The 24,986-nt window shown below is 44.4% G+C and overlaps 2 protein-coding genes across 3 annotated transcripts; one reads left to right on the top strand and one right to left on the bottom strand.

Annotated features, from left to right (window-relative positions):
* Window positions 1–656: 656 nt before the first annotated feature.
* hexa (hexosaminidase A (alpha polypeptide)) lies at window positions 657–6,258 on the bottom strand (the record flags this gene model as incomplete). The annotated part of the gene is made up of 14 exons (XM_084452551.1): window positions 657–720; window positions 839–946; window positions 1,045–1,135; window positions 1,429–1,609; window positions 2,548–2,620; window positions 3,018–3,104; window positions 3,196–3,376; window positions 3,510–3,642; window positions 3,904–4,005; window positions 4,663–4,773; window positions 4,906–4,952; window positions 5,054–5,119; window positions 5,560–5,667; window positions 6,012–6,258. 14 exons carry the CDS (start codon window positions 6,256–6,258, stop codon window positions 657–659), a joined length of 1,599 nt encoding a protein of 532 aa, XP_084308677.1.
* Window positions 6,259–11,251: 4,993 nt separating this feature from the next.
* arih1 (ariadne ubiquitin-conjugating enzyme E2 binding protein homolog 1) lies at window positions 11,252–23,149 on the top strand. 2 transcript variants are annotated; one of them, XM_084452544.1, is made up of 14 exons: window positions 11,252–11,597; window positions 12,905–12,972; window positions 13,094–13,238; window positions 15,719–15,811; window positions 15,937–15,992; window positions 16,881–16,947; window positions 17,055–17,161; window positions 17,589–17,631; window positions 18,034–18,105; window positions 18,902–19,032; window positions 19,118–19,175; window positions 19,430–19,690; window positions 20,062–20,174; window positions 20,694–23,149. In XM_084452544.1, exons 1-14 carry the CDS (start codon window positions 11,316–11,318, stop codon window positions 20,776–20,778), a joined length of 1,581 nt encoding a protein of 526 aa, XP_084308670.1. In that variant the 5' UTR covers window positions 11,252–11,315; the 3' UTR covers window positions 20,779–23,149. The 2 variants fall into 2 exon arrangements, with proteins under 2 accessions (XP_084308670.1, XP_084308671.1); XM_084452545.1 differs by lacking the exons at window positions 12,905–12,972; window positions 13,094–13,238.
* Window positions 23,150–24,986: the final 1,837 nt, after the last annotated feature.

Raw genomic sequence — 24,986 nt, forward strand, 5'->3', positions numbered from 1 at the left:
AGGGCTCAGGAGCTTATAGGTATGCAAGTGATTTATCCAGACTTTGATAAAGTGAAGGAAAAAAACAGACAGAGATTGTTCAGTGCATCATTGGTTAGCCTTTATTGTCAGCTACTACAGTGTAGGTTGTGTACATGAGTGTATGTGCAGGCTCAGAGCCAGTTCTTGATTAGGAGTCCTATCAATCTCAAGTCCTATCTATTTCATGTTGTTCCTTGAATGTTACTGTTTTGATGGTACAGTAACTGACAATTCTTGTAAAAGTGTGAGTGGTCTGTTACAGACTGCTACAGACCAGTGAGTGTTGTAGAGGTCAGTGAAAAAAAAGCTCTTCCTTGAACAAATATTGCATATTCAATATCAATATTTATACAGAATGTTAAAAATCCCCCTTCAAATGCAGATATGCAGTTGATCTCTCTACTGTTAGATGGTGGCTGCAGAATCAGCTGAGGCAGTTTCATACAAGCATTCACAAATGTGTTCCCAAACTATTCCTCTGCAGATTTCATGACTTTGTCCACAATCAATCAGGATTACTTAAGGATCAAACCAAAAAGGATTACTTAATAACATGATAGGAAGGTACAGACAGTGGATGCCTTACTCCAACTGTGTCCCTGAGAGGTTGTCAGTGCTCCTGTTCCAGCAGGTCTTCACATACCCTGGTACTCATACCTGCAGTGGCCCACGAACAGAGGCTCTGCCTGGATACCACGCCTGACGGGGATGAGAGAGAAGGACAAAGAGGGTTAAAGAGACATTCAGCATCAACTGAATGTTAGTTAATATGGTAAGAACACAGTCTTCCGAGCTCTATAAACCCGTGTAGGCTTACCTCAGCAGCCTGCATCGGAACTCTTCCAGACGAGGGGACGCCTGGGCCACACTGGACGTCTGCTTCTCGTCACTCCAGAGTCTCTCTGCTGCCGCGCTCGCCCTGGGCCTACACAACACGGTCACGGGCGTCCTCATATGGAACTTCCCTCTAGCTGTTTGCGATTTTCAGGTACCAAATGTTGAATTTATCTGTCTCTTCCTTACCATAGGCGTGGAGAGAGGTTGGTGGCGTCAACATATTCCCCCCACATGCAGACCTCACCACCAATCACCAACTTCTTCTGCTCCTCTGTCCCTGTGAGGATAAACATGACTGTATGTTGAAAACACTAGATCTATAGTAGCCTACCACTCTGACTGCAAACACCACATCAGGGCACAACCCTGCACAACACACGTGACTTTCAGATACAATACCTTCCCTACTTGGCTATATAAGAGGGGTTGGATTCTTACACAAAAAACTACTCACAGTACCAGACTTACACCGTCCTAGCAGCATTAACAACAGTAGTACAGTATAACTAATGCCCTATCCAGCACCTAGCTTGCAGCAAAGCTAGTCTGTATACATGGCCCTGCACACACCAGAGAAGTTCTGTGGTTGCACGGTGTAGGCGTTACGCCAGTCCTGGCCGTAGCTGATGTGGTTGAGGTACCAGGGGGCTGCCAGCACGACCCTGTGCCCAGCTGCGGTGATCCTGCCCAGCTCCTCCTGGTACTGGGCAGCGGTGCCCTTCCAGATGTGCAGCACCGTGTCCTGGGGGATCTGAGCAGGGGGACAAACAACATGTCTCCCTCCTCCCGCGTATGCAACACTGCGCCTGGTCGCACTTTCAGGTGGGGGAGTCAGCCTGTTTGGTTATGGTCTGCTGGCAGGTCTCCAGGTCGCTTGGCTGCTTACCTCAACATTGTTAACAATGTATTTGGTGTCTAATTACCAATGCAAAATAATATAGCCCATATAATATTGCCTGTTACAGTGCTTATCAAAGGCACAGCAATATATTTATGAAGTTAGTCTATAGTGCCACCTAGTGGTAAATATATACCATTGTAACCTGAGGGAAATTGGGAATTGTATGTTGATGTTTATGTAACCAATTAAGTGACAATGCAGGACACTAACTAAAGATCTTTCCAACAAAAAACCACCACAAACAGCTCATCACACTGCAACCTGTCCACTGCACTCAGGTTCTGACCCTTAAAGGCGAGGGGCCACACAGTGTAGTAGCGCCCCCAGTCGTGAGTGGGTCCTGGCTGGTCCAGGTACCAGGGCGAGGCCAGGATCACTCTCAGTCCTGCCTTAGTCACTCTGCGCACCTCACACAGGTAACAACCCCCCTTCCACACCTCCACCACCGGCACAGAGCTGCGCTGGAACACAATATATTGGTATTGTATTTTGTATGTCGTATTGCATTTTGTATGTTGCTCTTTCTTCCTTTTTATGTGTTATTTGTATTGTGAAGCGCTTTGTGCATTCGTGCTGTGAAAGGCGCTATATAAATAAAGTTGACTTACTTACTTACAATACCCCAGCCCGTCAATATGGGCAAAACAAAACATCTTTCCTTCATAGGGTCTAATTGTTGGGGCAGGGTCTAATTGTTTCATGAGAACTGGAGGATTTTGTGAACCACAACCCTAGTTGAGGATTCACATAGAGAATCACTTTCTGCCTAGACTGGGGTGTATACTTACTCTTTCATGATAGTCAAAAACATCCTGCCAAACTATGGCTGTCCTGTTGAGGGCGGAAGTGATGTTCACAATGCTGGAAAATACAAAGACATGATGTGACCAGAATGATCCATCAATCCTGAATGTTTGGTTTCACTCCTATCTCTGACCTCCCATGTCCATAATCCATTTACAAACTACTTGTACATGATTAGCTATTGCTAATTACAAATGTTTGTAAACTGTCATAAATGTTTAGTAAACTATTAGTAACTGCAACTATTTGGAAGAGAACAAAGCCATCCAAAATCCCAGTTTTCCAAGCAAAGACTGGTCAACTACACTATTGTGTGAACAGTTTACTAAAAATGTATAACAGTTAACAAACTATTTATCAGTTATCATCTACAAATGGTTTATAAAGGATAGTTATTATGAAGTATTTCCTCCCATTCAACCAAGGCTTCTTCAGGTCCTTTTCCGCTACTTACTTCTCCATGTAAAATGACTCCAGTTTGGTGAAATCGCTTCCAAAACCCATGTTTTTCATAAACATCCTGACGTCAGGGTTAGATCTCCTATAGGAAAGGTTTGGCAGTGAACAAACAACATAAGGACCGTTATGGTCGATCAGACAGACATTAGGCCTCATTGACCTGGCCTACGTACCAGCAGGTGAAGTCGACCTCATCCCCTCCCAGGTGAACATAGGGGTCAGGGAACACTGAGGCCACTTCCTTGAACAGACGGGTCATGAACTTGTAGCTTGAGTCCGTGGCTGGGTTGACTGGCCCGAAGGTCCCAGAGGGGACCTTCCCTCGGTAGCAGGGGGTCAGCAGGTCTGGCTGCCCTGGGACCAGAGGCAGTGGGGGAGAGAACAGGAAAATAACAGTGTGGTTATGAGAGACGGTTTATGAAGGTACTGTCTAGCTGTAGTACTGGAGGTAGCAGTCATGCTTGTACTGTCCTTCTGTCTGCTTTACCTTTCCCCCAAGCCTGGGTGTGGCCTGGGGAGTCAAACTCAGGCAAGACTCTGATTCCGCGCAGCCGGGCGTGTGAGATGACCCTCCTCACATCTGTCTGAGTGTACACATGAGTCATTGGGTGGAAAGCCCCCTAAACCATACAGAGACATGTTTTGTTAAGTCCAGGGTATATTTCAGCACTTCATGACCATCATAGGCCAACATCACACTCGCTCAGCACGGGTGAATAGAAGCCAACTGCAGACCGAAGGTTTACTTTTGGATGATTTTCTTCCAGTGGGAAGAGCTGCGTAAGAATGTTTCATCAGCTTATGAAGTACAGCTGTCTGAGGGTATCCCAGTTGTTATTACAAAACCAGAGGGGGCCGCATATCTCACAAGATACACTTACCTTGTTGCTTAGGCCAGGAAAGGTGCGGCTCTGGTAAGGGAAGGAGGGGTCGTCCACAATGTGCCAGTGAAACACATTGAACTTATTGTAGGCCATGGCATCCTAACAGAAGACAACATCACAGACCATTAGAAGCATCCATATTCACAATCAGTGAGTCTGATGAATCTGTGTCTCATATGTACTTATGCTGCATTCATGTGGTGTGGCAATAATGTGAAAAATTTGTTCCCAACTGGGAAAATTCACAGGTCAAGTCGGAACAACAACGCCTCCTCAAGTCGGAACAACAAGTCTGCAAAAATGTTGGTACACGACTTGCCAACTTGTGACGTCATAGGCAGGAAGTAGCGGACAAATGTAGGTTAAATGTTTAGTTGTGGTGGTAATAAACTGTTTATTTCTGGATCACATGTAATTTGTAAGGTAAGCCATATGGTATTAGGTTATAACCGTTAGTTGCTGTCCATGTAGTGATCTACATTAGTTAAAGTTATTCAACAAGTCAGGGAGTAAAGAAATATCTTTGTGCTTCAGGGAATCCTTTGCTCTTTATTGTCACTCAACAACTAGAAACAGCTACTAGTGGGCTGTTTAAATGCCCTGGGCAATAAAATATATTATCTTCTTTGTAGCATCCATGTTGTTCCCATATTATGACATAAAAGCTCATGAACACACCAAATTGGAAGAATGACTTCACAACTCGGGAAATTGGACCATCCGAGAAGCATGGGAGCGCAGCATTAGAAAGATTACCAAGGTCTTGAGAATGGCCGCTACTGGTAGAAAGTGACGGGAGGTGTCCAACAGAAGTCCTCGGAATTGAAACCTGGGGAAATCCTCTATTTCAGTCTTGTTCACAAAGAACTGAAAGAAAATTTAAAAAAACGGCAGATAGTTGGACATCTGTACACCCACAATCAGGAAGCAAAAATTATTCTTCCAAATAATGCCTCCAATGTTCTTTTTAATTACTATATACTACAGTATATTACTTACTGCTCCAAAGTCATCCTGATACACCAGCTGACTGAATGTTTCCAGACCTGCATTAATAAAAAAAGAAAAAAAAGAAAAGGGCATTGTTTTTTTGTCAAGTCACATGCTCCATGCTGCGAGTGCCTTTATGAGATGAAGTCTTGCGTACCTTTGACTGCCCCCCACACTGTCTCTGACCTCAGAGCTGCTTGGCCTGCAGATACACTCAGCTTGTCTGTGACCCAAGAGAAGAGTGTGTCATTGGAAGTGCCAATAGGATTTCCAATAAAACAATTGCCACTCATTACATTCTCAGAAGTTCCATTCAGAACGCACCAGTCCAGAAGGTACAGTCACTACTGTACATCAGTTTGTGTTCTTTTTACAACTCTCTGGTGGTGGACAGGTGCAGACCAAGGTGTAACCCATATGACATGCCCTGGGTGGGATTCGAACCCAGGTCTCCCACTGGACAAACACTGTTTTAACCAGCTACGCCGATGAAAAGCTATCTCTACTTCGACGTGGGTGCATGGCATTTATACTTGGGGAATGAGTCACGAGCCAACAACTCGCTACCTGCTTGGGACTCACAAGGACTCACAGGGCTCAAAGATCAAGTGTCTTACAAATAGGCCTACTACAGGACACTGCCGTTTTTCCCCCAGCACTCACAGCTTTCAGAGGAGTCTGCATCAGGGTAGCTCTCACAGCCCTCCCGGTCTACATGAACCACAAGGGCAAATGGCTTTTCTTCATTGTAAAGATGCTTGTCTCTTGGTCCTATGTCAAACAGAAGCATGTTATTGGTTTTACAGTGCTATTCACAAACGTGTAGCATGTCTGTGAATTTACAGTCCCCATCTGAGAGACTAGTCTTGTGGAGCAGGTGAATGGCTTGTCATGCATGCAACTGACTATACGTAGCTCTACAATGCCCATTGATGTATCTAAAAGCCAACAACCCAACAAACAACATTGAACAATGACAGGTCACCATTGTGTTGCTCCTCAATGGACAATTACAATTTCAAAATAAAGTTAGCTAGGCTACTCCATGTCAGCACAAAGGCTTAATAACTCCATTCACGAATATTAAGTGGAGTTGGAGATCTCAATTGGCCTACCTGCACTGTAATCTGGGAAAATCAGAGGGTAGTATCGTTTAAAAGCCGCATCCAAGACAGAACATCCCATCTGCGCAGTTGAATTACTTGCATACTGAAAATTGAAATCTCGTGGATTCAATGAATATCGTTCCGGCGACGAGGTAATAGACTGTGGCATTGGCCATACTCCCATCACGGTGGGTGCATCCAAGAAAAAAAACACAGTCAGGAAACAGATTATTTCATTTCGCCCGACACTCGACATTTCAACCATTTAACTCTCCTTCTGTTGAGAATTGTACCGTAAACACGAATGCAGTAGGTCTAGCGGTCATGTGGTCCTGTGACTGTGAACGCAGAATGGGGTTCACGTGACCACTTTGGCAGCGCAGCGCACTGACAGAAGTTGCTGTGGTGGAATTCAACGTCTGATGGTCGAGCCAGCTGGCTGACGGCTGATGGTCTTTATGCATAATAACTACCTCTCTGAGACAATAAAGATGCAGGCCTATAGTACAGTTTTATGTCATGCATTTATTCTAGAAAACAGCCTACTTCTCACAATGACATCATCGTCGCTTGATCAAACACATCAGTGTACTGATCCCTTGTCCTAAGGCCTTGTATTGCAGTGTTGTGCATAGGGGCTATTGTGTTATTATATGACTTGATGTGTAAAGGGGGGGGGGGGGTCTACACAACTTGTGTAGAAGTTAACCGAGCACTGATGGCAGCAGGTTGAAATGTACTCAGGTAATACTGATAAACTGGTAGTACTGTTTCCATGTTCAATGTATCATGTATATTCAATTCCTGCATTATGGTGAATTTTCAATGCACCAATGTGTGCTTGATTAGCTTGCCTGTTGCTATCGCAGATAGGCAGGCATTGCGCTTGCCACAAAATATTCTGTGATTCTATGAGCTCATAGTTCATATTATGGGCGTAAAAAAATACCCAGTGCTGGAGAAAATCTGAAGTCATTATAGGCCCTTGAATGCACAACTAGTTCAAGCCTACTTGAATGAGAGACTGCTTCTGAAAGGCTGGCTATTGTCACCAAATAAAACTGATTTGAACCGAGGGCTCTTCTTCATGTGGGTTTCGATGTTTCTCTCCCCCCCAGGCTGAGGGGGGGCTGAGGGGCTATCCTTTTACCACTACAAGCCTGGGTGAGGGGTCACCCGGGCTATATATCCGGGCACACCTCCAGGAGCCATGTCACCGTTTCGTCATCCACAACCGTCAGGCCACGCATTCCGTTGGGTGTCCGATATATAGGACAGTCCTGGATGACATGGTCTGCGGTTTGTTCCTCGGCGCCACACTCGCATGCCGCACAAGATACCAAGCCCCATCTGTGCATCGATGAGCGGAAGTGTCCGTGTTGCTTTTATGGCTCTGTGTGCTACTAACCCTGTTCTGCCTTACCTCTCCCTAGTGCCTCTCTCTCTCCCTCCTATCTTCTAACCAGGTCCAGTGGATGCCCCACTGTCACCAGCAGACCTCCCTGAGTCCGATAGATACCCCTGTATCTGCTGTGGATGTCGTAGCATTTAGTTAACACACACACACACAGACATACATCAGCCCACTTCCAGCTTTAGGCCTGGGCCATAGCAAACACACACCAGTATTTGCCATGTCTCTCCTATGATGCTTTTTTAGCCTCTCTTACTCTGAAATGTAATTTAATGTAATATATTGCTTTATAAATGTTCTTAGCCGGTAGACAAACATACTCCAGGAGCTTGCTCGATCGCCTTGTTGAGAGGGGTCAGGGAAGAATTTTTACAGCTCCCTTATCTGGCCCCCGGGTGATTACAGTTTTTTTGCTTCCCTCTGGAATATGTAGGGGTGGGTCATATGCCCACCTCCCTTGTTCTCTGTAAAGCGCATTGTGTTGCCTCTGGGTATGAAATGCGCTATACAAATAAAGCTTTGATTGATTGATTGATTGATTGAAATCACAGAGTCTGGAGGTGTTTGCTTCCCACTCCGCACACCAGGTGTGGTCCGCCCATTCTGCCTCGCTGATGTGAAGATCTCTGCATTGCTGCAGGACATCCCGTGCACAAAAGGGTGTCTCGACTTGAGACGCCAGGGAGGCTCTGCTGTTACAGTGAGCCTGTTGTGGAGCAGGTGGTTAGGCTCCACGGCCCGGCAAGCGAGACGTGCTGTGGTTCCTGTGCAGCAGAGGCCAGCGGGCTGGATGCCTGCAAGGATGGGAAGGTTGTCCACAGGAGTGGGACGCAGGCATCCTGTCACGATGCACAAGGCTTCGTTAATAGGTGGGTCGATGAGGCGGGTGTGAACGCTACGGCACCAAACCCATGCGCAGTATTCACTGGTCGAGTAGAATGTCCAATGTCACGCCTAGATAGGTTGGTTCGTTGCTGCATGGCAGGAGTGTTCCATCGATGTGCACTCGGAGCTCACGTTTGGCTTCCTTGTTGGTAAGATGGAAGGCCGCCGACACCGTCTTTGCCTTGCTGAGCTTCAATCGCCAATCACCGGAGGTATGCCCCAAGTGTCTGCGATTCCTGACTCAATGTCTCCTCCACTGCCTGCCAGTACAAGTGCGCAAGGTCGTCTGCATAGGCATACTTCCTCGAGACTGAGATCGGCAGGTCGTAGGTGTAGATGCTATAAAGGAGGGGGGCGAGGACAGATCCCTGGGAGACGCCGTTCTTAAGGCGTTGCAGCCTGCTTCGCTGTCCGCTACCGGTGGTGAGGGTGAAGCTGCGGTTTTGGACAAGTGATGTTGGGGAACCTTGATTAAACCTTACTGATCAATGAATGCTGAGAAGAGAAATCTTTCTGGTGTTTATTTACATAGAATTAGCATATATCAAAACACAATACAGCAACCAAGCTTTTGGCAAGGTTCAATATAGATTTGACACATAGCTTAGTACAACACAGATACGTAACAGGATTAGACAATGAATCATACCGTATACAGATGAGTAGATGTGGACAACAGGTGGAGCTAGCATGCTGACATGCTAGCTTGCTAAGCTAAGCTAAAGCCAGAGTAAGATAGCCTAAGCCAACAGAGCTACGAGGTTCAGCGCACCCCTCCATTCCCGTGGGTCAACTTTATACTGTTTAATGGAGGGGTGGCTAGTAGAGGCTGGTCACCTGACAATTCTTTAGTTATGGTGAGAAGCGATGATTGGCACAAAACCAGTTCAAGATTAGACCTGCTAGGGAACTGACCTATATCTACTTTCTGATTACCCAACCCTACAGCTGCTGTTGACGGCTCTTTTGCTGACAACGTCAATTGAGACTCCTCTGACCTTTCCTCAACTTCTATGACCCTTAGACTGACCTTTCATCCAACGGTATCACCTTTGGCCGTATCTAAATATACACTGGTACAGAGTCACTTGCAGTCTGAACTAGCTTGATATGGTCAGCAATGAAATTACTGTAACTGGTGGCATTCTGTCTCAAAAGCCCCTTTAACGAAACTACATCACAAGCTCCATAGTCATGTTGACCATGTGCCTGTCCGGCAGCAGGCGGTGCAGCTTGCAGGTGAGGCCGCGGTGCCATGAGTCATCAAAGTAACTTGATCTATAGTTGATCTCCCGCGTTGGAACCCAGCCTGCTCCTGTGGGAGCAGCGGGTCGATGATTGGTTCAATGCGGGCGTAGGTGAGATGCTCAAGGATTTTGAAGGGGATGTATAACAGAGAGATGGGGCGGTAACTCTTGGGGTCCCCTTCAGGCTTGTTCGGCTTAGGGATTGCGACAACTAGGGCTCTTCTCCAGATTCTGGGGATCTTGAGTTGGCACAAGCAGGAAGAGAGGAACGCTCTTAACCAGGACTTCAAGACAGGCGCGGCATGGACATGGAGTATAAGCTCCGGGCAGATAGAATCAGGCTCCAGAGCTTTCCCTGGCTTTACATGCTGGAAGGCAGCAGCGAACTCCTCCAGTGTGAATTCGCCGGAGATGTTACCACCGCTAGGAGTTGTGGTCTTCCAGAGGTCAGACACTTCTTTTGCCACGAGGCATGACGATTCGCGGTCTTTGCCCTCGTATGTCTCACTTTTCACACAAGTAGCTGTGCGTGGCAGCCAAAACTCTCTGGGTCACTGATGCCATGGAGACGACGAGAAGTGTCACCTGAAGAAAAAATGATAGATGTTGAGTAGCCTAACACTTTTCACTTTTTTGTTTTGTCAAGCAACATTTTGTTGAGCGACACTTTTCAAGAAGCGTAACTTAGGCTAACGTGACGATTCCCGTTCTATGCAGCTAACGGTACTATGTGGTAAAATATACGTTCTAAAATGTCTAAAATCTAATGTTTAGATTGTTTAGTGAGCGTATCAAACGTGTGGCCTATGTAACATAGGCTAAATGTGGAATTACAATCATATATCATAAAAAGACTGCGGATGTCAGAAAACATTTCTATGCCAAATTTATTCAAAGGTCGACAAAAAACATAAATAATAATGTCAAAACAGTGCAAATACAAATGATGCAACTTACATTACAGGAATCATCGGAATCCTTGTAAAGTTAGTTACAGTACATTCATTGGAATATGTAGAGAGTGGGTCGTATGCCCACCTCCCTTGTTCTCTGTAAAGCGCATTGTGTTGCCTCTGGGTATGAAATGCGCTATACAAATAAAGCTTTGATTGACTGATTGATTGATTCATTGCTAGTTGTGGAGGGACTACTGCCTCTTGTGGTGACAACAGAGAGATACAGGTGTTCGGCCAGCAACATTTACACAACCGACCGGTAGGACCATAGACAATCCAACACTCATATAGAGGCCCAAAATAAAATATTAACAATACATCGACATATATTTTGTTTATTAAATGATTGAAAAAAGTGTATTATGTATTAGATAAGATCATTTAATCTGATAAACTGAAACGTGAAGAAATCGAATATGTAGCTATGCTATAGCCTAAGATCCTATTAAAAAGTACAAATAAAAATTGTTTAAGAAAACAACATTAAAAAGTTTTATTTTCATGTGATGTCAAGTAAAGGCACATAGTGCACATAGTTTAATGCAAATAAATGACATTTGCATACGACATCATCATTAAACACTAATACATAACCTCCCCCCGCCCCCAAACTAATCCAGATGACGTCGGGTCTGAGCTGCCTGTCTTTGTTGGCCCAGTAGCGGGCGACGTTTTGTTGTTATTTCTGCTGCAGCTGAAGAATAGCAGCCTCGACCAGTTGAGCTAGCTAGCTTTCCGTATTGTCCTCTTCCAGCGTTACCTACCCATAGTTGTTAGGTCTGCTTGTCACGGGTTCATAATAACCCTAGTAATGGACTCAGACGAGGGTTATAATTATGAATTCGACGACGAGGAAGAGGAATGCAGCGAAGACAGTGCAGAAGAGCTGGAGGACGACGGCCTGGAGCTCGGAGAGGTGGAGCTGGTCGATCCTCTCCTGGCCGGCGGGGAGCGGGATGAGTGCGGGGAGACCGGAGGAAGCGGCACCGGGCCCGGTCAGGACGAGGAGGACTACCGCTTCGAAGTGCTGACTGCCGAACAGATCCTCCAGCATATGGTCGAGTGTATCAGGGAGGTCAACGAGGTCATCCAGGTAAGGTAACCATATCCAGGGGATATCAGCTGCAGGAAACACCGGGGACGATGACTGTTAGCAAAGCAGGCCACTAGGACGCTAACAAGTTAGATAACGTTTAGCTAACGTTATAGTCTAGTTAGCTAACTAAGTTCACGTCACCTAGCCAGCTAGTGCTAGTGGCTAGGTGACGTTGGTTAGATAACATTAGCTAGCAACTAAGCCGTAGTGATTAGCTAATGCTAGTTTAGTTAGCTAGCCAACAGTAGCTAGCTAGCTAATCACTAAACCAATCAACGTTACGTTGCCACTACACTAACGTTACCAGTTCTCGGAAAGAGACAAACAACACGTATAGCTAGCTAGCTGTCGCCTGTGAAAAGTAGTTAGCTAACCTATTTTGCTAACTTACATAGTTGGCTAACGTTAGCTAACGTTAATCTAACTTGACATATAACATGTACCAGTACCTGTGCGTTACGTGATAGGCCTAGTATCTGACAGATTTAGACCCAATGTATGGCTGGCTAGCTATGTCATGTCAAAGAACTGCAATGGTGTGTTTTTCTTCTTTCATGTAGCATAGCGAGCCAGCTAATGTAAGCTTGTGGAGATGATTTGGTAAATGATGCCATTATTGTACGCTACAATTGCAGTTTGCCTCTTTCTCCACGCTTTGTATATTTTTAACAGCAAGCAAGCACCATCCATTTTAACACTGTATTTGTTCTTTATGTTTTGTGTAATTGTTGTGTGATGTATCTGTCGCATTCTTTCTATAACGCAGCCTTAGTTACATGATGGGGTCAGATTGTGCTCTTGACGGTGGATAAACGTTGCTGTTGTTTGATAATGTGGGCTGAATAATAGCAGCCATTTAAGCTAATTAGAGAAATATAAAGGCAATGTTGCTGATGCAATGGTATTTGACCTACACTGACAGACCTGTGCTGGACTGTGCTGAAAGCTAGTCCTTGGAACCAAATCTTTTTTCAACAGCAAAAATAGATGCAGTTTCATAGGCTTTTTTTCAGATTCAGATCAGTTTATCGCCACACATACTAGGAATTTGTTTAGGTTGATGATGCACTGAAGGAAACAACATTAGACGTGCAGGACAGGATGTGTGATTAAGAATTTTCATCATTAGTAATTGTAGAATATTTAGATATCATATCTTGTGATATATCATATCACTATAGTCTACTGGTAGTCCTGGGAATATATAGTAACTGTCAAACTGTTGTCTAAATTGCTTATGGTGCATACTGTACCCTCTGTATGCACCACAGTACACCAAAATCACAGCAGTGTCTCTTTTTTAGAATCCTGCAACTATTACCAGAATACTTCTTAGTCACTTCAACTGGGATAAAGAGAAGCTAATGGAGAGGCACGTATTTATTTATTTAATTTATTTTTTTTGAGATGTTTTAACTTTGGCACTTTTAAAGCATAATATATGACCAGTCTTTTTAGAGATTGTCTTATTGTCTTGTTAATTCTCTTTTCAGGTACTTTGATGGTAACTTGGACAAGCTGTTTTCAGAGTGTCATGTCATCAACCCCAGTAAGAAGTCTCGGACACGCCCAATGAACACAAGATCATCTGCACAGGACTTACCATGCCAGATCTGCTACCTAAACTACCCTAACTCGGTCAGTTCTCTCATCATGGGGATGGCATTGTTTCTTGGCATTTTGCAACAACTCATTTACCTGTCTTGAGCTTGGATGTTAGCACCTCTCTTGCCTGATTCTCAGGACCTGTGAGTAGGCCAATCAGGCCTGAAGCATCTTACTACCAAAGTCAAGGCTAGGTTGTATTACAGTATATGTGTTGACACATAGAGTAATAAGAAGCTAGAGAAGGGCAGATGTGAGAGGTAGATCTAGGCCACATAGAATTTGAAATCCTTTGAATGTGTCCTTGAGCCTGGCGCACAGTGGCTGGGGTACATATTTAAGGATTGTATCCACTTGGTCCCATAGTGTCAGTCAAGCTCAACTAACTTATTTCAAAGGATTGTAATGCATTATTTGACCCCAGTCCACTGAGGTGCTGTGTAGCGTAGATATTGGTCTTCAACTGATTGATGCAGCAGTGCAGCTATGAAATCAGGATTACCAGAGGGGACATCAAATTAGATGCTTTTGCGGCTAATTGTGTCACTGAATTGTTCTATCTCTATACAAAGCAGTAAGGTTGAGAACAAAGCAGGTTTGTTGGACAGAGTTCATAGAATTAATTGGCTTATGAGAGCCTGTGTTGATGGAAAAACCAGCTGGCCAATTATATGAATGTAGACTGACCTGTAGATTAGTCTATAGCCCCCTGCAAACCACAGCCGAAAGCGCCACGCCACAACGTTCCTATTATATAGCCAGCAGCCGAAGTCAGTGTGTGCGCTCCCATAGGAAACTATGGCCCTGTTTAGACTTGGTTTTAGAATGCATTTTGGACGATCATATTCAAAGTGGACAGCACTAAATACAAGTGTGAACGACCATAAAAACGTTTTGTGAAATGTTTCCTCAAACCACTTGCTGAGGTGGTCTGGGATGCATTTGACCACATATCTTTAGTAGTCTAAACTCTAATGTGTCCTGATGCGCCCCTGACAAGGATGTAACAGGAAAATACGTCATCAATGCAGGATCATTTTTCTCCTTTTTCGCCTTATCCTTCTCTCTTTTTCAAGTTGTAAATGACTTGTCCTATCAATCGAAACAGTTGGAATAGTCCGACTATTGTCATTAGTTCTTCAAACATCTTCGGTTTCATGCACACTTTTTTTTCCAATCTGCTCGAATCCCAACTGACTGATTATTGATTAGTTTACATGGAACAGCTGTGCGACACTCACGCAGGCAGGAGTGACTGAGTTACTATGGTTACTATATACGAACACAAGTGGTCAGCTGGACACATTTGGAGACGCATGATAGACACAGGTATAAACGATGATGTGTCTTGCTGTCCACTTGTGATCTGATCGTCCAATACGCATTTTAAAACCAAGTCTAAACAGGGGTCTATGGGAGCTATATAATTGGAACAGTGTGTCGTGGTGGTTTTGGCTGTGGTTTTCCGGGGGGCTTATGTGCTTGCAGTGGTTGGGTATTTTCCAGGGGGATGTGATGTTTCAGGAATTAAAGATAAAGCGAACGACCATCTTGATTTTAATGGTTTTACTCCAATGTGTACACAAACGAGAGACACTGAATCCTGCTAGGCCGGTGAGCAGTTCCTCAAAGATTCAAGGTCCTTCACTCTCCTTCATACACATAACATCAGAATCAGATAAGATCTCCTAGAAGAAGAAGGTTGTCGTCTCTGTCCTCTCACCTCCAGTCAACACCAGCCTTAAATACGTACAGTATTTATGAGACCATTAGGTCCTACTATGATTAGCTTTGACTAAATCCTCTGCACAGTGCTAGCACCTGGGTCCATTTAGGAGAATGTCTAGTCAAAATGTAACTTTCACAATGTGCAGTGATTCTGTGGTATCTTATGTTCAAAATGGATCCACACAGCATCACTGATGAACAACTTGGCCAGAATGACGTTCACTGGCTCGAATTGGACGTTTTAATTCAGAGGGTGTGTTCACACAGAAATGCCTATCCCAGGAGGTGGATGATCATTTCACTGATTTTTGTCATGTCCATGTTTTCAGTCTTAAGTATGTACGGGGGGATTAGGTTTCAAATCTGTTTAAACTGTGAGAGATGGTGAATGGAAATGGTGTTGTGTGTTTGCTGTGGAAAGTTCCAATATTCCCTTTATTTTTTATCCAAGTTAAAGGATTGGTAAAATCCCAGCGCTGGGAGGAAACAGCGGTTTGGGTAGGCATTGCCAGTGATTCCATGTGATACAAATTCTAAAATAAATAAAAAAAACATCAAGGGATTTATTGTTTGATTAGTCGTACCAAAAAAAACCACAGCAAAAACTCCTTAGAAGTCTTCTGGCACATCTGTCAAATGTTATCCATGGCTCCAGTGAAGGCATTTAGGATTTGCAGCTCTGGACATAAATGCTCTGTATTGCCCTTGTATTTGGTTGGTGACTTGAGGCTTATTTGTTTTATGCAGTGTTTTGTTTCAAATCAAAATGAATGTCTGTTTCACAGTATTTCACTGGCCTTGAGTGTGGACACAAGTTCTGCATGCAGTGCTGGGGGGATTACCTGACCACCAAAATTATAGAGGAAGGAATGGGACAGGTAAAAGCATTTTGATGATTGCTCTAAAGGCTATGATGACAGACTAACAATTTTCATGGCCAAAAATTATGCATTTTTCAAATGAGCATTGTAGTACTTACTTGCTCTCCGTCTTGTCTTTCCAGACCATATCCTGTCCAGCTCACAGTTGTGATATTTTGGTTGATGACAACACAGTGATGTGAGTATCCCCCCATTTGTTTTCTGATATGTGATGAAATGAATTAAGATATGATGTGAAGTTCTTTTCCTATGCTGACTTCCATCTGTTGCCCGTGCTCCCTTGGTGTAGGCTGGTTCCTGGGCCAGTGGTTTGCTAGTTTTCTCACCAGGTGTTAGGACTTGGCATATCTGCTCTGTGGAGAGAAAGCAGTGGGGTGAAGTTGTGACTACTAGCCATTTTTCAGTCACATGTTTGAACTGATAATGTTGACCGAAGTAGCCGATTTGAACCATTATGAAATCATTGGGGAGCATCTGTCAGACCTGCCTGCTTTATCTGCAGAGTTTTTTAAGGGATTAGCATGAATGTAGGCTATAATCTAGGGTTTTAAAACTTTATCCAATAGTCTACATGTGACTGCTGCTATGCATATTCATTTGAATTTCCACCCACATTGGGGAAGGAACTAAACTCTGGTGCTCAAATTTTGGCCCTGCTCTGTGGCCAGCGGTAGTTGTCTTAACCTGCACCCTAATCTCAGTACTTGCTTGACCTGAGAATGTGTTGTCGGGTTAGAACCTGCTGTGCATGTGGCATCTTGCTTGTTAAATGTTGCAGTAATTGTGTGTGTAACTTGTGTTAGGCCTCTGTGTTCCCTCGCCAGCCTGTTATGAATGTACTGTATGTTATAGGCTGCATGTTGTACTGTATGTTATACACATTGTGGATGTTACTCCATGACTGTTAACCTGACGATTTTGAGAGATGGTTCCTTCAAATGATCATGCAGTGAGTGGAGCAGTTTACCAAACAACATTTTGTTTTGGGCGGGCGACTACATGCAGCCAAAGCACAACTTGAATTTTGATTGATTGTAATGCCGGCTTGTTTTCGATTTCCTTCCAGGCGACTCATAACAGATTCAAAAGTGAAGTTGAAGTACCAACATTTAATTACCAATAGTTTTGTAGAGGTAAGCTAGCATGTTGCCTATGAGTCTGTTATGCTGTTATAGATCAATCCAAACGCACTCACTAATTTTTTTTATGTTGTAATTCCCACCTTTGTATCTTCCTCTAGTGCAATCGACTGTTAAAGTGGTGTCCTGCCCCAGACTGCCACCATGTTGTCAAAGTCCAGTACCCAGACGCCAGGCCTGTGAGGTGCAAGTGTGGTCGTCAGTTCTGGTAAGAGATCTCCATGAACGAGCTCACTTGGTTTTTACCCAGGATCAGATTACAGACGACAAGAGTCCCCTGGCGCCAAGACCTGTCTGTGCCACCAGGAGCACAAAGGAGTTGGCGCGTGAGCCGGCACCAAGCCCCACTGCCAAGTCACTGTCATGGAAGAGCTGCCATACACCATACCCCTCTGGGGCCTTGTTACAGCAGGCTCCCCTGGGACCCATTTCCTTCAGGTTTTCCTTAATCCCTGCTAGAACATAATTTTAATACGGATCGCCTCCAGTGACCTCGTTTTCATGTCCTTTTCATAGCCTAAGCCACTTGATAGTGTAAAAAGATGTAGGAACCAGGAAATCCTGCTGTTCTGTTGCCAGTAAATTAGCCTGAATATTGAATAACAAATGCCATTGTGATGTATTTTCCATTGCAGCTTCAACTGTGGAGAGAACTGGCATGATCCTGTCAAGTGTAAGGTATGCCAGACATTCTCAGTTATAAAGTATCTGTCTGGGAGCAACATGAATATGCAGCTACTAGAAAACATAACTTAACTCATTGAGCTTTGTCAGTTGACTTTTCTTTTACTTTTTATCCCTGGTTTTGAAACAATGACTCCAGTATGGTGTAGTCCTGCTTAGTGAGAACCAGCCATTGTGTGATTTTGTTTGAATAAAGAGCATAAGAGCAGACTGGCTTTCTACCCACAGTGGGAACTCCTAGGAGGTTGGTATTGTTAGTGGCAGCAGTAAAGCACGCCTCCTATCCCCCTGTGTATTGACCTGCCATTTGTCTGCTAATACAGCTGTGTATGGTCACAATACCAAAAGGGACCATTTGTGCCCATGTTGATATTCTCTCAAAATGTTGTTTTGTAGTGGCTGAGGAAATGGATCAAGAAATGTGACGATGACAGTGAAACATCCAACTGGATTGCAGCGAATACCAAGGTATGATAGTAGAACGGTCTAGTTCACCAGATCATATGATAGAACGGTCTAGTTCACCAGATCATATGATAGAACGGTCTAGTTCACCAGATCATATGATAGAACAGCCTAGTTCACCAGATCATATGATAGAACAGTCTAGTTCACCAGATCATGATAAAACAGTCTAGTTCACCAGATCATATGATAGAACAGTCTAGTTCACCAGATCATATGATAGAACAGCCTAGTTCACCAGATCATATGATAGAACAGTCTAGTTCACCAGATCATGATAAAACAGTCTAGTTCACCAGATCATATGATAGAACAGTCTAGTTCACCAGATCATATGATAGAACAGTCTAGTTCACCAGATCATATGATAGAACAGTCTAGTTCACCAGATCATATGATAGAACAGTCTAGTTCACCAGATCATATGATAAAACAGTCTAGTTCACCAGATCATGATAAAACAGTCTAGTTCACCAGATCATGATAAAACAGGCTAGTTCACCAGATCATATGATAGAACAGCCTAGTTCACCAGATCATATGATAGAACAGTCTAGTTCACCAGATCATATGATAGAACAGCCTAGTTCACCAGATCATATGATAGAACAGCCTAGTTCACCAGATCATATGATAGAACAGTCTAGTTCACCAGATCATATGATAGAACAGTCTAGTTCACCAGATCATATGATAGTAGAACAGCCTACAGTAGTTCACTAGATCGTATTGCCTGATGTTTCTGGCCATGTGACGTGGAGTCAATACGGAAACTCATCGGCTGTCTTCCCCTTGACAGGAATGCCCCAAATGCCACGTGACAATTGAGAAAGACGGCGGCTGCAATCACATGGTGTGCCGGAACCAGAACTGCAAAGCTGAGTTCTGCTGGGTCTGCCTGGGTCCGTGGGAGCCACACGGGTCAGCCTGGTGAGTCCAGCAGCACACTGTCTCTTACAAACAAGAAAATGTAATGTGGTTCTATTTCGCTGATCGGTCATCTCTTGACCCACAGGTACAACTGCAATCGCTACAACGAAGACGACGCCAAAGCAGCCAGGGACGCCCAGGAGGTAATTATCAATAATTAACTTTCGGAGAGGCATCAGAGACAACATTTTGGCATATGGCTACTTTTTAATTCATTCGTTCTCTCTAAACCTCAGGGTGATTTATGCATTCTCCCTTTATTACCGACATTTGAGTTCTGTCCTAGCGTACTCGGGCTCTCGGCGTGTAGTCGTCAGAGTAGACAGGGCGCAGACGAAGGCCCGTTGGCGGGCGGCTCCGTTTCCATTGTAATTAAAGCCAGGCGTGCGCCCTGCAGCGATCCCGGGCCGCCCTGCAGAGGTACCTGTTCTACTGCAACCGCTACATGAACCACATGCAGAGCCTGCGCTTCGAGCACAAGCTCTACGCCCAGGTCAAGCAGAAAATGGAGGAGATGCAGCAGCACAACATGTCCTGGATCGAGGTCCAGTTCCTGAAGAAGGCAGTGGACGTGCTGTGCCAGTGCCGCTCCACGCTCATGTTCACCTACGTCTTCGCCTTCTACCTCAAGAAGAACAACCAGTCTATTATCTTCGAGGTACTGTACAGTGGCAATGTCCTGGAAAGGCTGACCTGTCACCAATATCTTTTGTGTGTTTGTGTGTATGTGTCTGTATGTGTGCGTGTGTGTATGTGTATCTGTCTGCGCGTGTGTGTGTGTGTGTGTCTGTCTGTGTCTGTCTGTGTGTGGTTGTGTGTGTGTGTGTGTGTCTGTGTGTGCGTGTGTGTGTCTGTGTTTGTGAGTGTGTCTCTGTTTCTGTGTGTTTGTTTGTGTGTGTGTCTGTATGTGTGTGTGTCTGTGTGTTTGTGTGTCTGTGTGTGTAAGAGAGAGAGATATACAGGTAGTGAGAGGGTTGAGTAATCATGACTGAACACCACCCTGTCTGATGATTGTGTGTGTGGTGTCAGAACAACCAGGCTGACTTGGAGAATGCCACCGAGACGCTATCTGGATACCTGGAGCGAGACATCTCCCAGGACTCCCTGCAGGACATCAAGCAGAAAGTACAAGATAAATACAGGTGGGTCTGGCCAAGGATATTCTGAGTACCAAGCTCTCGCTACAGCAGGAACTATGATATTCGTGGACGACCGGATGGTGATTGGCCTGCACAGATAGTAGGCTGTGCTGAGAGGCTGATTTGGATTCTGATTGGTCACTGACCACAGATTTCTACTTTTCAAGTAATGCTAGTGCTATTTTTACTTTTCAAGTAATGCTTTGTGTAATAAAAACCTCTGGGAAAAGTTAGCATGGAAGAAAGTCTAAGTAAATGGCACCTTGTGTGACAGATATGCTACCGACAACTCGCTAGAGGTTTTTATTACACAAACGGCTAAGTTTATTTAAATGAGTTTTTTCATTTAGTCCTGATTATACGCTCACAATGAAATAATGCAGCTGGATTTGAAAGGTAGGCTAATGTACCAGCTCCGTCCTTCTGTCCATGTATTGTGGCGCGACTCCAGATTAGGGAGGACTGAACAGTCCTGCTCCCACAAACCCTTCTCCCTCAAACCCTTCTCCCCTGTGTCTGTAGATACTGTGAGAGTCGACGAAGAGTGCTGCTACAGCACGTGCATGAAGGCTACGAGAAAGACCTGTGGGAGTACATTGAGGATTGAGAAAGACCTGTGGGAGTACATTGAGGATTGAGGGCACGCCGTCCGCACACCACAGACTCTTTGAGTTTCATTACAGACTAGAGCTCTGCTGCCGATCAGCAGGACAAGACGGGCCCCCGCCACCTCCCCTCGACAAAACCCCGCCCTCCGCCACACTTCCTGGGCCAAACCTCACCTCCGCCCCCACCCCCCCAAACCCCACCCTCTGTTGCATCCTTTCCCTTCATTTTTCTTTAATGGAAACTTCAAAATACATTATATTTAAATAAAAAGGTAGAATATTAAATGTACTACAGTATTGTTAGCAACACAGTGGAGTCTGTGTAAAACATACCTCCTCTCTTGGTTTGTGTAACATCTCCCCCTTAAACATCTCTTTTTCCTCCTGCTCTGTTTTTTTTTTTATTTAAACTTTCTCTGCTGGAATGTTTCCATGTTTTGTTTTGAACTTAGAAGAGAAACTCCTGTACATGTTTTTCGACAGCTTTAACCGTCCTGGCCATTTCTGCTCTATGTGGTAAGATCATATTGTTGATCAGCTGATTGGAAAGGGCAAGACATTTTGGTAAAAGAAGAAAGAAATTGAAAAACATTGTCAGAAAAAACATCTGTATTTTTTAAGCTGCAAATGATGCAGATGCATGATGGTTAAGAGCAAGAGTGGCATGCTTGTGCATAATTTAACTCAGACATATTTATTCTTTACCAATATTGGCATTGTTAGAATCCGGTTAATGGGAATTTGGGAGGGTTGATTGTTGGCATTAATGTAATTAATTGTTGGCAACCTCTCCACCATCATCCTTCATACCCTAGAGCTCCAGAGAAAGCTGTGTGGAGGGAGGCTACAGCAGTCACATTAACAGCAGAGCTGAACAGGGGGATCTGAGGAAAGCTTCAGTCCTACTGCCAAGTTCTGAGATGGAGGCCCTGTAAAAGAGCACAATGCTTGACAAATTCAGAGGGAAAGAACTGACAGAATGCACTAGCCTTCTCCCTCTATGCTAACCCTCTACCTGTACACACCAAGTTGTTTTTAGAGATCTTAAACATTTAAGAATGACACTACTAATTATTTACAAGAGCCAAATTGAGTGACATTCACTCGTGTTTTTGTTTTTATGTTCTTGCCCTGCCCAGACCGGGCCTGGTCTGCATGCACCTTGGGGACGTAGTGAGTGTAACGTAATGGAATGTTCTGACAGCACGGCCCTAAGGTGCTCGTGTTTGGAGTAGCCTAGAGACCACTGTCAAACAGGGTCAGCCTGCCCTTCACATCATTCCGGCTTTGAGATCAGGATGGTATGCAGATGATAACAGCCATGCTTATATGAAGAAAGCTTTCTTATTTTGGAGTGAAACTTAACATTGCTTTAAACCAAGCTGTGCAGATGGACTCACGTGACGTCCCAGTAGTCAGATGAGGAATATTGGACTGCCTCTTCTTCATAGTTGGATCTTTGTTAATGCTGTTATTATGCATTTGTGGAGGCTGTTATCACAAATGTGGGAGATTTGACAGTGATTCCTATATGCCAATGCCCCTCCAGTTAGTACCAGGTGGTTCCTCTGGATACGGGCTTGTCTACTTGTAAATGCTGGCATATGTCCCAGTACTACAACTGTCTTTATAAGACGGTCAGAAAGGGGACAAGCAAGTAGAACTTCCTTTACAAGTCAGAAGGTGGCACCAAAGTGTCAGTAATCTTTCAGAACCAATGCTTTTCACCCAGTTCAAGTTGTTTGAGGAATAAGGAGTTGTCACCCAAATGCCCGTGTTCAAATTATTTTAACAAAGCAAACTTAAAGCGTATTGTTGATTTGAATAAATGTCATTGAAATCTCATAAATGGGAGCACTGAGTTTTTAGTTTAGGCTAGCTTTCAATTATATGAATAACTCAAATGTACTGTAGGTTTCTGGTCATAAGTGTATTTTCAGCGTATTCAATGGATCATGACCAGAGCTGTTGTCTTCCAGAACAGAAGCAAAATTGATTCATGTTGACAAGTTTGTTTGTTTGGTGATTGGGCAAAAGCGTTCCACCTCATTCCACTAAGGTAACTTGCAGATTGTGAAGATGCAAGTGGTAGTCTGCACGGCGATACACCAGTGATGATTCAAGTTGAATGGATCATGACAAAGATGTGCAATTCTGTGTAGGGCATCAGGCAGGCTCAGCACATGAGCTGTTGCAGTGACCATGTGAGGCCAACATGCTTCCCAGGGCTCATGGTCTGTTTTCACCATGTCTGCTTGTTCATCAACATTTCAAGTTAACATTCAAAGTAACTGAAGCAGCTACTATAATTTGGTTGAGACATCCAAAAACTTTTAATACTTTTCTACATATACCTTTTCGTTATGCTATTAAAAGTGGTTTGTTATTTACATATTTACATAGTGTAAACATGTGGAAGAAATTAGTTGTCCATTTTGGAGAAAAATAAAGTGCAGAATCTTGCAAAGATGCTTTTGGTATTGAGTCATGTGACGTGATGTGATTGCGGTGGTGAGGGATATGACTGATATTATGGGAGTGATGTGATTTTGATTGTGATGGATGTCAAATAAAAAAATGCTTAATGTCCTTCTCAAATCAAGACAGATCAGTGAACCTGGACTGGAAGTTAAATACCACTACGATAGCAAACATCACACTACTATAGCAAACAACAATGTAACAATCACATTCATAGGCAGGGAAACAATCACAAGACGTGCAGGATTTCAAACATTTATTTGAGGGACACAACACACTGAGCATACGGTCCAACAACCAACAAAGCTCATCTAAGAAAACAGTGTAAACACATTCATACAGCAGGCCTTTAAATTACTGTACAATTTGAGGGCAGAAATAAAAACAGTCCATTTCTGGAGACTGGTAATGAATTTTCAGCAGCGTGGTTCAGAGGTAGCTACTAGTAATACCGTCTGGCTTCTCTCCTGGGTGGTCGTTCTGAAATACAGGATTGAATTGCCCCAAGGCCAAAACCGTGGGAACAAGTAGTGGGTTGTTCCCTGTAAAGTACATATGATAAATGGAATGTCTGATGAAGAATAGATCATCTCTGTCACTTTATTCTCTGACAGACCTTCCAAGAAAAATATATACTCCCGACATTTCATCATTCAGCGTGTACATCGCACCATCTGAAAATGATCTACAAAAACGGACATGGTATTTACAAGAGGATTAACAAGACTTACCAATATGCTTCTATGGTCATTATACGACCAGCAGTGGTCATTCATCATTGTGTCAGAACAATAATAAAGTCCATTAGAGCAAACTGACCCTAACTTTTCAAAAGTAAGAGAAATTCGTTGCTAACAAAATTATTTTCTAATGTAGCCACACTTTCCATGTGTTCAGCAAAACCAGGCTCGTTTTCATTCCAGCTTTGATAGTGAAATTAATAGCAAGTATGCATCCAATGCCTATGTGTGGGCACCAACAATGATAGTGTTTGGTATTGTAATTTTGTCACCCCTACCGACTAAACAGTTAAAAGCTGGAATGAAAACTAGGCTATTTTGAGTCTGCAAATGTAGTGCACATTACAAAGGGAACACAATTAAAAAGCAGCAATGAAATTTTTCTAAGAGACTTCAGTCGTCTATTTTGAGCCAGCCTTTCTTGTAGTCTATCAGCAGCTCCAGGTAGTACTGCCAGCCTGGCTCACTGTCGTACTGGACCTCAAACACGGTCTTCAGTGGGTTGGGGTGTTGTTCGTGGACGCGCACCACCAGCCCTCTGTACCAAACCTCTGTCTTGTCCATCTCCTCGTAGAGATGTTGAATCCTCTTCCCCACCAGGTCTGGGTAGTACATCCTTATGGCGCGACGGGCCTCCTGCACGGCCGAGCGTAGGACCCAGCGCCCCCTGTGCTCGGCGCTGTGGCAGGCAGACAGGTAGGGGCAGTACCTGATCTTCAGGTGCAGGGTGTGAGATCGGCTCACCGCTCTCTGCCCTGTCCGGGGAGTCGGGGACGCCGTCCTTCTGGGGAGCTGCTCCCCGCCCCCCTCGTCTCCGGCTGCCCCCCGTCCCCCGTCCTCAGCCTCCGAGAGGAGAGGCTGGCGGCGGCGCACGGGGGCAGAGATGGCCTGGTAACGCTTCTCTCCGCCATGGCGACCCGTGTCGAACAGCACCCTCCGCAGTTTGAGGATCATCCCCGAGTGACCGTGGCAACGGCCCCGAGACG

This window comes from Borostomias antarcticus, assembly GCF_949987555.1.
Source record: "Borostomias antarcticus genome assembly, chromosome: 18".
Taxonomy (NCBI): domain Eukaryota; kingdom Metazoa; phylum Chordata; class Actinopteri; order Stomiiformes; family Stomiidae; genus Borostomias; species Borostomias antarcticus.

Coding starts and splice junctions, on each gene's coding strand:
- arih1 (XM_084452544.1), top strand. CDS start 11,316: ATGGACTCAGACGAGGGTTATAATTATGAATTCGACGACGAGGAAGAG. Junction 13,239..15,718: donor ACCTAAACTACCCTAACTCG/GTCAGTTCTCTC, acceptor TCTGTTTCACAG/TATTTCACTGGCCTTGAGTG. Junction 19,176..19,429: donor CAGCCAGGGACGCCCAGGAG/GTAATTATCAAT, acceptor TGCGCCCTGCAG/CGATCCCGGGCCGCCCTGCA.